The following is a 13,190-nucleotide window of genomic DNA, read 5'->3' as shown; positions in this document are numbered from 1 at the left end:
CTTGACAGATTAACAGGTACAAAATAGTACACTACGTAGATATAGGTATGTAGTATGCACTAATGAGGGCAGAAAAATGTGCTACAGTACACTTAAAAATACTTATTTTTACCTGTGTCACAGATTACAAAATTCCTTTATAATCAGAAATTGTCAGAATACCACCTGACATTCAAAATAATAAAATGATACAGAAGTTCTCTGAAGAAAAGGATCCTTCATTAGATGACAATATGAGTATTGTGTGTTCTAGTGACATTAGCTCATTGGAGGAACAGAAAAACATGATATAACTTAATTCTGCAACTGAAGAACCACAACAAAGAATGAATGACTTAAAGCCTACTGGAACTGAGGAACTTCAAAATGGTAAATCTACCACCTGGGATAGTCTGTCAATTCCAACAGCCGGTGGTCAGTATCCACAGTTCCCTGTTTCTGGGAACTGCCACATGTTTCCTACAATACACAGTCAATATATGGAGACCATATGGTGGCTGAATGACACAGCCTGGAGGTGGCTGAAGCATGAGGAGACCATATATTGTCTGAATGGCACAGCCTGGAGTTGGCGGCAGATGAGGAGACAATAGGGCCTCACAATCTCTAAGAATAAAAGATGAATTTTGAAATTTCCATTGAAGATGTATGGTACCTAGTGCTACCTAAACATAAATATAGGTAATGTCCTAGGCCCAGCAGCATCACTAAACCATGTAGTTGCTGAATGACACAGACAGGAGCAGTCAGCAGCAATAGTGCACAAGAGGGTTTCATAACCCCCTAAGATTGAAAGATCAATGTTGAAATCCCAATTAAGCATGTATGTAAGCTAGTGCTAACATCCAAAAATTTTAGGCCCAAGCCCAGCAGAATCACTAAGCCAAGTGGTTCCTGAAACAAACAGCCTGGAGCAGGCATCAGCATGAGTTTACTAGAGGGCTTCACATTCCCTAACATTATGTTAATGTTGAAATCAGTATAGAATATGTATATTAGCTAGTGCTTACATCAAAAGGTTTTAGGCACAGGCCCAGCAGCATCACTAAACCATATTGTTGCTGAAACACACAGCCTGGATCAGGCAGCAGCAGAAGTACACAAGAGGGCTTAATAAGCCCTAACATTAAAAAGTGAATATTGATATCTGTATAGAACATGTATGTTAGTTAGTGCTAACATCCAAAAAATTTTGGCACAGGCCCAGCAGCATCAGTAAGCCAAGTAGTTCCTGAAACACACAGCCTGTAACATTAAAAGATCAATGTTGAAATCTTTATTGAGCATGTATGTTTGCTAGTGCTACCATAAAAAAAATTGTAGGTAATATCCAAGACCGTCCCAGCAGCATCAGAAAACAATATATTGACTGAATGACACAGCCTGGAGGGGGGGGGAAGCATAAGGAGCCCATGTAGTGTCTGAATGGAACACAGCCTGGAGGTGGCTGAAGCATGAGGATACCATATAGTGGCTGAATGGCACAGCCTGGAGATGGCATCAGGAGTCCTGAAAGTTACCCTATTGCAAGGAATTTCTGAAACTGGTAACCAGCACCTTAATTATGTTTTGCAGTATCCATGGCGGCACAATGAGATAGCCCGGAGGTGGTAGCATCAGCATGAGGAGACCATAGAGCAGCACAAGTATAGAGCCTGGAGGTGGCAGCATCAGCATGAGGAGATCATAGAGCAGCACAATTGTAGAGCCTGGAGGTGGCAGCTTCAGCATGAGGAGACCATAGAGCAGCACAATTATCGAGCCTGGAGGTGGCAGCATAAGCATGAGGAGACCATATGGCGGCACAATGACAGTACCTGGAGGTGCTAGCATTAGCATGAGGAGACCATATGGTGGCACAATGACAGAGCCTGGAGGTGGTAGCATCAGCATGAGGAGACCATATGGCGGCACAATGACAGTGCCTGGAGGTGCTAGCATCAGCATGAGGAGACCATATGGCAGCACAACGACAGAGCCTGGAGGTGGTATCATCAGCATGAGGAGACCATAGCGCAGCAGAAGGAAAGAGCCTGGAGGCGGCAGCATCAGCATGAGGAGACCATATTGCGGCACAATTACAGAGCCTGGAGGTGGTAGCATTAGCATGAGGAGACCATAGAGCAGCACAATGACAGAGCGTGGAGGTGGTGGCATTAGCATGAGGAGACCATAGAGCAGCAGAATGAAAGAGCCTGGAGGCGGCAGCATCAGCATGAGGAGACCATATTGTTGCACAATGACAGAGCCTGGAGGTGGTAGCAATAGCATGAGGAGACCATAGAGCAGCACAATGACAGAGCCTGGAGGTGGCAGCAGCAGCATGAGGGCCATGCCAACTGAGGGTTGAGTGTGAGGAACCCACCGATGACCGAGTGAACCGATCAATCACGGCTGCTGGGTTGCTGATTGCTACAATGAGCCTAAAAACTCTATAATTTTTGTGAAACACCAGCCGGTGATTACTTTTGGCTGTCCTTTCACAATATGTCGGCCCTTGACAGATTAGCAGGTACACAATAGTACACTACTTAGATGTAGGTATGTGGTATGCACCGATGAGGGCCGAAAAATGCTCTTTTGGCTGTCCTTTCACAATATGTCGGCCCTTGACAGAATAACAGGTAAAAAATAGTACAGTACTTAGATGTACATATTCGGTATGAACTTATGAGGACAGAAAGATGCGCTACAATGCGCTGAAAAACTCGGTATGTTTATAAAACAACTGCCAGTGCATACTTTTGGCTGTACTTTCACAGTATGTAGGCAGTTGACAGATTAACAGGTACAAAATGGTACACTATTTAGATATAGGAATGTGGTATGCTTGTATTAGGGCAAAAAAAATGTGCTACAGTACACTTGGAAAACTTATTTTCATAAAACAACAGCCAGTGATTACTTTTCCCTGGCCTTTCACTGTATGTAGGCTTGTTACATATTAACAGGTACAAAAAAAGTGCACTACTTAGATGTAGGTAAGTGGAATGCACGTATGGGGGCAGAAAAATGCACTACAGTCCGCTGAAAACAACATATTTTTGCACAACAGTGCAGCACCACAAAAAAGAAATTGTATTAAACACAAAATTGCACTCTGTCAAAGAGTATTAAGAATGAAGTGAACTGCTGGTTACTATACCGTCTACAGACTAGTATAAGCAGCAGATGATTTCTTGTGGAAAAAATACACAGAATTGCACTGAAAAATCATTCCTGCCTCCTCTGCTAAGGTACATGAAGTTGAGGCAGCATGTTGAAATGTATGAGGCAACGAAAATCTATCTGCCCCTCTCTGATAAAATGCTGAATAAAGTGACTGGGAGGTTAATAGCTGGCGTAAAAATCCTTCTCAGTGACTCAGTGAGAACAAGCAAAGCTCTGCACTGCTCTCTGTCCACAATGCTGATGTGACTAGCAGTTGGAAGTGGAACGCTGCGGTATTATCAATTCAGCGTGTCTGTGTAACACACAGAGACACACAGTCCGTCCTATCCCTCTGCAGTGTATGACATGAAAAATGGCTGCCGATTAGATAGGGCTGTGACATCACAGGGGTGACTGAATGCTGATAGGCTGCATCCTGCATGTGGTTCAGGGTCATCCCACCTACCTCCCTTCCCGCCTTGCCTTCCCGCCATCCCAGCATCCCCTTTTTGTGGAGCTATATCAAGTCAGTGTAGTGTATCTGCCCCTCCCCCCAGCCACATAATGTGAACGACCTGAGATAACATATCCTATGATATGCTGGCAAGTGTCTGGACATAATTGAACTACTGATATCTACTGTGACACCAATGGACATCACTTTATTGTTTATGGAAAAATTGTGGGATAGATAGTGTATCTTTTCATGTTAATACTTTTGTTTTCTCAGTTTTGAATATTGAGACTATAATTTTGTACCTTCCTTTTTAAATGACCTTGTATTTCACTATTCAAAAAAAAAATTGTGAATTTTACAGCCTATATTATTAGTAAGGCTGCATTCACATCACGTATGGAAAAAGAGGTCTGCTGCCAGTCCAAAATGGCTGCCTTATGGCAGCCATTTTGGACTGGCAGCAGACCACTTTTTTCAGTCCGACAACAAAAACGGATATGATCCAATTACCTGACCATAGTCACTAGCCGACTGAGTCTGGCTCATTTGTGGTACCATAAGATGCAGTAGTGGGGTAAACTTCCTTAAAATCAAGGAGTTAGAAATAGTCCATGTAACCATAAGTTTCCAGTATGGTCACCTAAAAAGGGTGAGGGCCCTCTCTGCAGGTAAGAAAAATGTCAATGTCCAACTGCAACACAAGTTTACTGTAAGAGCTGTACAACTGTTTAATAGTATATTACATTGCGGAAGCATAAATTCCGTCAGAAAAGATATGGAGGCCACCTTTATAGTTACTGTCACGATGCCGGCTGGCAGGTAGTGGATCCTCTGTGCCAGAGAGGGATTGGCGTGGACCGTGCTAGTGGACCGGTTCTAAGCCACTACTGGTTTTCACCAGAGCCCGCCGCAAAGCGGGATGGTCTTGCTGCGGCGGTAGTGACCAGGTCGTATCCACTAGCAACGGCTCACCTCTCTGGCTGCTGAAGATAGGCGCGGTACAAGGGAGTAGGCAAAAGCAAGGTCGGACGTAGCAGAAGGTCGGGGCAGGCAGCAAGGATCGTAGTCAGGGGCAACGGCAGAAGGTCTGGAAACACAGGCAAGGAACACACAAGGAACGCTTTCACTGGCACTAAGGCAACAAGATCCGGCAAGGGAGTGCAGGGGAAGTGAGGTGATATAGGGAAGTGCACAGGTGAACACACTAATTGGAACCACTGCGCCAATCAGCGGCGCAGTGGCCCTTTAAATCGCAGAGACCCGGCGCGCGCGCGCCCTAGGGAGCGGGGCCGCGCGCGCCGGGACAGAACAGACGGAGAGCGAGTCAGGTAGGGGAGCCGGGGTGCGCATCGCGAGCGGGCGCTACCCGCATCGCGAATCGCATCCCGGCTGGCAGCGGAATCGCAGCGCCCCGGGTCAGAGGACGTGACCGGAGCGCTGCCGCGGGGAGAGTGAAGCGAGCGCTCCGGGGAGGAGCGGGGACCCGGAGCGCTCGGCGTAACAGTACCCCCCCCCTTGGGTCTCCCCCTCTTCTTAGAGCCTGAGAACCTGAGGAGCAGACTTTTGTCTAGGATGTTGTCCTCAGGTTCCCAGGATCTCTCTTCAGGACCACAACCCTCCCAGTCCACTAAAAAAAAATTTTTCCCTCTGACCTTTTTGGCAGCTAAAATTTCTTTGACCGAGAAGATGTCCGAGGAGCCGGAAACAGGAGTGGAAGGAACAGATTTGGGAGAAAAACGGTTGAGGATGAGTGGTTTGAGAAGAGAGACGTGAAAGGCATTAGGGATACGAAGAGAGGGAGGAAGAAGAAGTTTATAGGAGACAGGATTAATTTGACACAAAATTTTGAAAGGACCAAGATAGCGTGGTCCCAACTTGTAGCTAGGGACACGGAAGCGGACATATTTAGCGGAGAGCCATACCTTGTCTCCAGGGGAAAAAACGGGGGGAGCTCTTCTTTTCTTATCCGCGAACTTCTTCATGCGTGATGAAGCCTGTAAGAGAGAATTTTGGGTCTCTCTCCATATGATGGAAAGGTCACGAGAAATTTCATCCACAGCGGGCAGACCAGAGGGCAAGGGAGTAGGGAGGGGGGGAAGAGGGTGACGGCCGTACACCACGAAAAATGGGGATTTGGAGGAAGACTCAGAGACCCTGAAGTTATACGAGAATTCGGCCCATGGGAGGAGATCTGCCCAGTCATCCTGGCGGGAGGAAACAAAATGTCGCAAATAATCACCCAAGATCTGGTTAATCCTTTCTACTTGTCCATTGGACTGGGGATGATATGCAGAAGAAAAATTTAATTTAATCTTGAGTTGTTTACAGAGAGCCCTCCAGAATTTAGACACGAATTGGACGCCTCTATCCGAGACAATCTGCGTAGGCAACCCGTGAAGACGAAAAATGTGTACAAAAAATTGTTTAGCCAACTGAGGCGCAGAAGGAAGACCAGGAAGAGGGATGAAATGTGCCATTTTGGAGAATCGATCAACGACCACCCAAATAACAGTGTTGCCACGGGAAGGGGGTAAATCAGTAATAAAATCCATACCAATCAGAGACCAAGGCTGTTCGGGGACAGGCAGAGGATGAAGAAAACCAGCGGGCTTCTGGCGAGGAGTCTTATCCCGGGCACAGATAGTGCAGGCTCGCACAAAGTCCACAACATCCGTCTCCAGAGTCGGCCACCAATAGAAGCGGGAGATGAGTTGCACAGATTTCTTGATACCCGCATGACCTGCGAGATGGGAGGAGTGACCCCATTTGAGGATTCCGAGGCGTTGGCGAGGAGAAACAAAGGTCTTTCCTGGAGGAGTCTGCCTGATGGAGGCAGGAGAAGTGGAGATCAGGCAGTCAGGTGGAATGATGTGTTGCGGAGAGAGTTCAACTTCTGAGGCATCCGAGGAACGAGAGAGAGCATCGGCCCTAATGTTCTTATCGGCAGGACGAAAGTGAATCTCAAAATTAAATCGGGCAAAGAACAGAGACCACCGGGCCTGGCGAGGATTCAGCCGTTGGGCAGACTGGAGGTAGGAGAGGTTCTTGTGGTCGGTGTAGATAATAACAGGAGAACTTGATCCCTCCAGCAGATGCCTCCATTCCTCAAGTGCTAATTTAATGGCTAGAAGCTCTCGATCCCCGATGGAGTAGTTCCTCTCCGCTGGAGAGAAGGTCCTAGAGAAGAAACCACAAGTGACAGCATGCCCGGAAGAATTTTTTTGTAGAAGAACAGCTCCAGCTCCCACTGAGGAGGCATCAACCTCCAATAGGAAGGGTTTGGAAGGGTCAGGTCTGGAGAGGACGGGAGCCGAAGAAAAGGCAGACTTGAGTCGTTTAAAGGCGTCTTCTGCTTGAGGAGGCCAGGACTTGGGATCAGCATTTTTTTTGGTTAAAGCCACGATAGGAGCCACAATGGTAGAAAAATGTGGAATAAATTGCCTGTAATAATTGGCGAACCCCAAAAAGCGTTGGATAGCACGGAGTCCGGAGGGGCGAGGCCAATCTAAGACGGCAGAGAGTTTGTCTGGATCCATCTGTAGTCCCTGGCCAGAGACCAAATATCCTAGAAAAGGAAGAGATTGGCATTCAAACAGACATTTCTCAATTTTGGCATAGAGTTGGTTGTCACGAAGTCTCTGAAGAACCATACGGACATGCTGGCGGTGTTCTTCTAGATTGGCAGAAAAAATTAGGATATCGTCCAGATATACAACAACACAGGAGTATAACAGATCCCGAAAAATTTCATTGACAAAGTCTTGGAAGACGGCAGGGGCGTTGCACAGTCCAAAGGGCATGACCAGATACTCAAAGTGTCCATCTCTGGTGTTAAATGCCGTTTTCCACTCGTCCCCCTCTCTGATGCGGATGAGGTTATAGGCGCCTCTTAAGTCCAATTTAGTGAAGATGTGGGCACCTTGGAGGCGATCAAAGAGTTCAGAGATGAGGGGTAAGGGGTAGCGGTTCTTAACCGTGATTTTATTAAGACCGCGGTAGTCAATGCAAGGACGTAGGGAGCCATCTTTTTTGGACACAAAGAAAAATCCGGCTCCGGCAGGAGAGGAGGATTTACGGATAAAGCCCTTTTTTAGATTCTCCTGGACGTATTCGGACATGGCAAGAGTCTCTGGGGCAGAGAGAGGATAAATTCTGCCCCGGGGTGGAGTAGTGCCCGGGAGGAGGTCGATAGGGCAATCATAAGGCCTGTGAGGAGGTAGAGTCTCAGCTTGTTTTTTGCAGAAAACATCCGCGAAGTCCATATAGGCCTTAGGGAGACCGGTTACTGGAGGAACCACAGAGTTACGGCAAGGGTTACTGGGAACCGGTTTTTGACAGTTCTTGGAACAAGAGGACCCCCAACTCTTGATCTCCCCAGTGGACCAATCCAGGGTAGGGGAATGAAGTTGAAGCCAGGGAAGTCCAAGGAGAATTTCCGAGGTGCAATTGGGGAGGACCAAAAGTTCAATCCTCTCATGATGAGATCCGATGCTCATAAGAAGGGGCTCCGTGCGGAAACGAATGGTACAGTCCAATCTTTCATTATTTACACAATTGATGTAGAGGGGTTTGGCGAGACTGGTCACCGGGATGTTGAACCTGTTGACGAGGGAGGCCAAAATAAAATTTCCTGCAGATCCAGAGTCCAAGAAGGCCACTGTAGAGAAGGAGAAGGCAGAGGCAGACATCCGCACAGGCACAGTAAGACGTGGAGAAGCAGAGTAGACATCAAGGACTGTCTCACCTTTGTGCGGAGTCAGCGTACGTCTTTCCAGGCGGGGAGGACGGATAGGACAATCTCTCAGGAAGTGTTCGGTACTAGCACAGTACAGGCAGAGGTTCTCCATACGGCGTCGTGTCCTCTCTTGAGGTGTCAGGCGAGACCGGTCGACCTGCATAGCCTCCACGGCGGGAGGCACAGGAACAGATTGCAGGGGACCAGAGGAGAGAGGAGCCGAGGAGAAGGAACGCCTCGTGCGAACAGAGTCCATATCTTGGCGGAGTTCCTGACGCCTTTCGGAAAAACGCATGTCAATGCGAGTGGCTAGGTGAATAAGTTCATGTAGATTAGCAGGAATTTCTCGTGCGGCCAGAACATCTTTAATGTTGCTGGATAGGCCTTTTTTGAAGGTCGCGCAGAGGGCCTCATTATTCCAGGACAATTCTGACGCAAGAGTACGGAATTGTACGGCATACTCGCCAACGGAAGAATTACCCTGGACCAGGTTCAACAGGGCAGTCTCAGCAGAAGAGGCTCGGGCAGGTTCCTCAAAGACACTTCGGATTTCCGAGAAGAAGGAGTGTACAGAGGCAGTGACGGGGTCATTGCGGTCCCAGAGCGGTGTGGCCCATGACAGGGCTTTTCCGGACAGAAGGCTGACTACGAAAGCCACCTTAGACCTTTCAGTGGGAAACAGGTCCGACATCATCTCCAGATGCAGGGAACATTGGGAAAGAAAGCCACGGCAAAACTTAGAGTCCCCATCAAATTTATCCGGCAAGGATAAGCGTATCCCAGGAGCGGCCACTCGCTGCGGAGGAGGTGCAGGAGCTGGCGGAGGAGATGACTGCTGAAGCTGTGGTAGTAACTGTTGTAGCATAACGGTCAGTTGAGACAGCTGTTGGCCTTGTTGCGCTATCTGTTGTGACTGCTGGGCGACCACCGTGGTGAGATCAGCGACAACTGGCAGAGGAACTTCAGCGGGATCCATGGCCGGATCTACTGTCACGATGCCGGCTGGCAGGTAGTGGATCCTCTGTGCCAGAGAGGGATTGGCGTGGACCGTGCTAGTGGACCGGTTCTAAGCCACTACTGGTTTTCACCAGAGCCCGCCGCAAAGCGGGATGGTCTTGCTGCGGCGGTAGTGACCAGGTCGTATCCACTAGCAACGGCTCACCTCTCTGGCTGCTGAAGATAGGCGCGGTACAAGGGAGTAGGCAAAAGCAAGGTCGGACGTAGCAGAAGGTCGGGGCAGGCAGCAAGGATCGTAGTCAGGGGCAACGGCAGAAGGTCTGGAAACACAGGCAAGGAACACACAAGGAACGCTTTCACTGGCACTAAGGCAACAAGATCCGGCAAGGGAGTGCAGGGGAAGTGAGGTGATATAGGGAAGTGCACAGGTGAACACACTAATTGGAACCACTGCGCCAATCAGCGGCGCAGTGGCCCTTTAAATCGCAGAGACCCGGCGCGCGCGCGCCCTAGGGAGCGGGGCCGCGCGCGCCGGGACAGAACAGACGGAGAGCGAGTCAGGTAGGGGAGCCGGGGTGCGCATCGCGAGCGGGCGCTACCCGCATCGCGAATCGCATCCCGGCTGGCAGCGGAATCGCAGCGCCCCGGGTCAGAGGACGTGACCGGAGCGCTGCCGCGGGGAGAGTGAAGCGAGCGCTCCGGGGAGGAGCGGGGACCCGGAGCGCTCGGCGTAACAGTTACATTGTGCTTTAGAGCCACTGTTCTTTTTATAGACAAGTACAAGATTTGTTTTAATGATAAATTTAAAAAGCTTTTTTTCTTTATTTAACCTATCTCCCACATGTTGCTCATACAGGTTAACAACAAGAAATCCCGTGTCTGCTCCTTTAAGGGACGACCTATATGGAAAGACTGGCAGGATATGAACAGAGTGAAGGTTCCCCATACCTTTCAAGTCCATACATACACACGTCCCACAATTTGTCAGCACTGCCGACGCCTCCTAAAGGGGCTTTTTAGACAGGGCATGCAATGTAAAGGTAAGTATGTACAGTAGTATGTTGACCTTTAATATGATTGTTTCAAATTGTAGACGCATCGCTTAATAACAAATGGAAATGTGTAGTTATCCTGAGCACCTTTATTCCATAGTTTTAAAGCTTATTGCTTGCAGCCATTCGATAGAAACATTTATTATTTACTTTCAGTAAATACATATCTGGACCCTTGGATGCATGGCTCTATACATTTGGGGTAAGTGTGCCCACAGTGGAAAAACATGCTACAAATCCCCAGCAAAATTTTTATGTGTAACATTCAGATTTTACTGTGGGTTTGAAGTGGATTTCACCTTCCTACATCAAAAAAGAGATTAAATCTGCAGGGAACATTTACAACAGAACTTGACACAAGGATTTAAAGCATACCAGTCATATCCCACTCACACAAAAAAGTTATATGTTATTTAGAACCTAATCCTGATCCTGTACATATAATTATGTGTCTAGGACCTATGATTCGCTCACAAATACCTTATATCTATTGCTCACTTGGTTTGTCACTCTGTGCTTTGGAGGGGGAATGTCCTCACTTTACATGACTCATCTTTCTCCCTGAGTGCTAGTTCTCTTCATACAATCACTGCAGGCTGCTCTGTAACCCCCTCCTCCCTGCTGCATTCTGATAGGACAGGAGTGAGCACAGAGGAGTGCTAGTGCCACCCTCGCCTACTGGACTTTTTCCATGCCTGTGGACAAAGATGATGCGGCAGCCAGACAGGATGGTATTCTGGATGGTATGGGGTGTTTTTTTTTTTTTTATAAGACATGATTTGTAAAACAAAGGAGATTAAAAATTTCTTATAAAGTATATTAGAGAGGATAATGTTTTGCCAAAATGTACAACAGTGCCCATCCACACCACGGGTCAGTTTTGGAGTTGGAATTTTTTTTTGCAAAAGTTATCAATTTTTATCCACATGCATGGTTCTATAATTACTGTGTTTTTTTTATGTGATTATCCTTGTGTATCCTTTAGTGGTAGCTAAGTTGTCTTTTACTCCAACCTAGCCCTGTTCTCTGGCCAAAGCACCATGAGTCACCCATAGAGATTGAATGGATCTTCACTCTCACATAGAGAATGAATGGGAGATGTGGAGACAGCTGAATGCCATGCCCGCTCATATTTGTTATTCTTCACTTTTACATCCTCGTCCTTATTATGTGAGAGTGAAGATCCATTCATTCTCTATGTGAGACATGGAGACAGCCGAATGCTATGCCCGCCCATATTCATTATTTTTCAGGCTCACATCCTAGTCATTATGACATGAGAGTGATGATTAGCCACCTGCACATGCCCTCTGCAAAAGCACCAGATCACTCACATGGCCATAGGCTCTAACGTCACTAGGACATGAGAGTGAAGAAAAATGAATATGCATAAGATGGGCGGCATACAGGATGGAGGCAGGGAAGCTCAGTAAGCCGGCTCCCCCCTCCATGGTGCACTTAACCTAATAAGGGGTCTAGCAACGGGGGTTATATATTGAAAACGCCTTTACCAATTTAAGTAAGTAATACATAATTTTAAACCTGTTCAACCGCACTATAACCCAATGTATTGAGTTTAGTGTGGGGGAATAGCCTGTCAGTTTCCCTTGAAGGGGAGTTTCCAAGAAGTCAGGCATGCATCCACAGCCACATATTTTTCAAATAGTTAGGTTGTAGGACAATGCCACAAATCATATCCTTTTAATTTCATATTCTTTTAGTTTGTATTAAGTACTCTGTATAGGCCTTAAATATGGTCCTAATATGTCAATTATTCTCTACAGACTGCCGCTTTAACTGCCACAGACGTTGCGTTCCAGATGTACCAGATGAGTGCCTGGGAGAAGTATCAAGTCTTGATGGTGAAGGTACCTATATGCTTGAAAACCCCCACAGCTTCTTTTTTCTGTCAGCTTAGGACTGGTGTTACCTCCCTCTCACAGCAGCACAGTGTATAGTCAGCAGGAGAGAGAAGAGCAGGGTAGTAAGAAGGAACTAACATTAAACTCTGCCTCCACACATATATGAAGGTATGGAATCCAACATATAGCCCAAAGGGCTACAAAAATCCTTCAGTATTATATGTCTGTTATATAAAATATAGCTTTTATTAGAATTTTCTTAAAAGTATATTGGTGAGTAACAAAATATAAATGATAAATTTATATATAAATATAAAAGAATTACAACCCCAGACCCTCTTGTCTCTATCTTGGTAGTACATATGATATATATACCGTGAAGTGGTTATAAACTAATTAGACACAAGTGTAATCAAGCGGCACAAACTAGCCATATTGCAGATCTATTTATATATGTAGATTTTTATATGGCAGTTTAATAATGTGTATTCTCCTAAATAAGGATTATTTTAATGACACATAGGCAAATATGCATATGCATTAGATATATAATAAAATCTCCACCACTTATTGTCTGACCACAGGCTGTGAGTGAACCACTGTGGTCTCTACCGTATTTACTAAATTCCTATACTATCTAGTACTGAATTAGAGACAGGGACTGATGCTAAGATCTAAACTGCCTAACTCCTTCATGTTTCGCCACTAATGTGGCTTTATCAAGGAGACAAATTGACAGCTATTTTTGTTACTCACCAATATACTTTTAAGAGCATTCTAATAAAATATATATTTTATATAACAGATATATAATATTGAACGAGTAGAAGTGGATGCAGGAAAAAACCCTTTAGTTTGGCGGCACTGTCAGTTTCCAGAGTAGAAGAGAGGAGCTTACCGCAGCCCTAGCAACGTGTCCTAGCTGCAGCATCACCTGTGGATCCTCCTCTAACCCGGAGGTGCTTCAGTACTGGCCA

At 46.6% G+C, this 13,190-nt stretch overlaps 1 protein-coding gene across 5 annotated transcripts in view; it reads left to right on the top strand.

The window, feature by feature from the left end:
• The window catches only part of LOC130277062 (serine/threonine-protein kinase D1-like), a 188,413-nt gene that overhangs the window by 99,531 nt on the left and 75,692 nt on the right, over positions 1-13,190 (top strand). For all 5 annotated transcript variants that reach the window (XM_056527327.1, XM_056527326.1, XM_056527325.1 and 2 more), the window contains 2 exons: positions 10,156-10,339; positions 12,136-12,219. In XM_056527327.1, coding sequence (XP_056383302.1) covers positions 10,156-10,339; positions 12,136-12,219 — 268 coding nt within the window. The remainder of the gene's footprint in view (positions 1-10,155; positions 10,340-12,135; positions 12,220-13,190) is intronic.

The sequence above is a fragment of the Hyla sarda genome, chromosome 6 (genome assembly GCF_029499605.1).
Source record: "Hyla sarda isolate aHylSar1 chromosome 6, aHylSar1.hap1, whole genome shotgun sequence".
In the NCBI taxonomy this organism is placed as follows: domain Eukaryota; kingdom Metazoa; phylum Chordata; class Amphibia; order Anura; family Hylidae; genus Hyla; species Hyla sarda.
The sequence above is the reverse complement of the archived record's forward strand: the minus strand, read 5'-3'. Positions and strand labels throughout refer to the sequence as shown.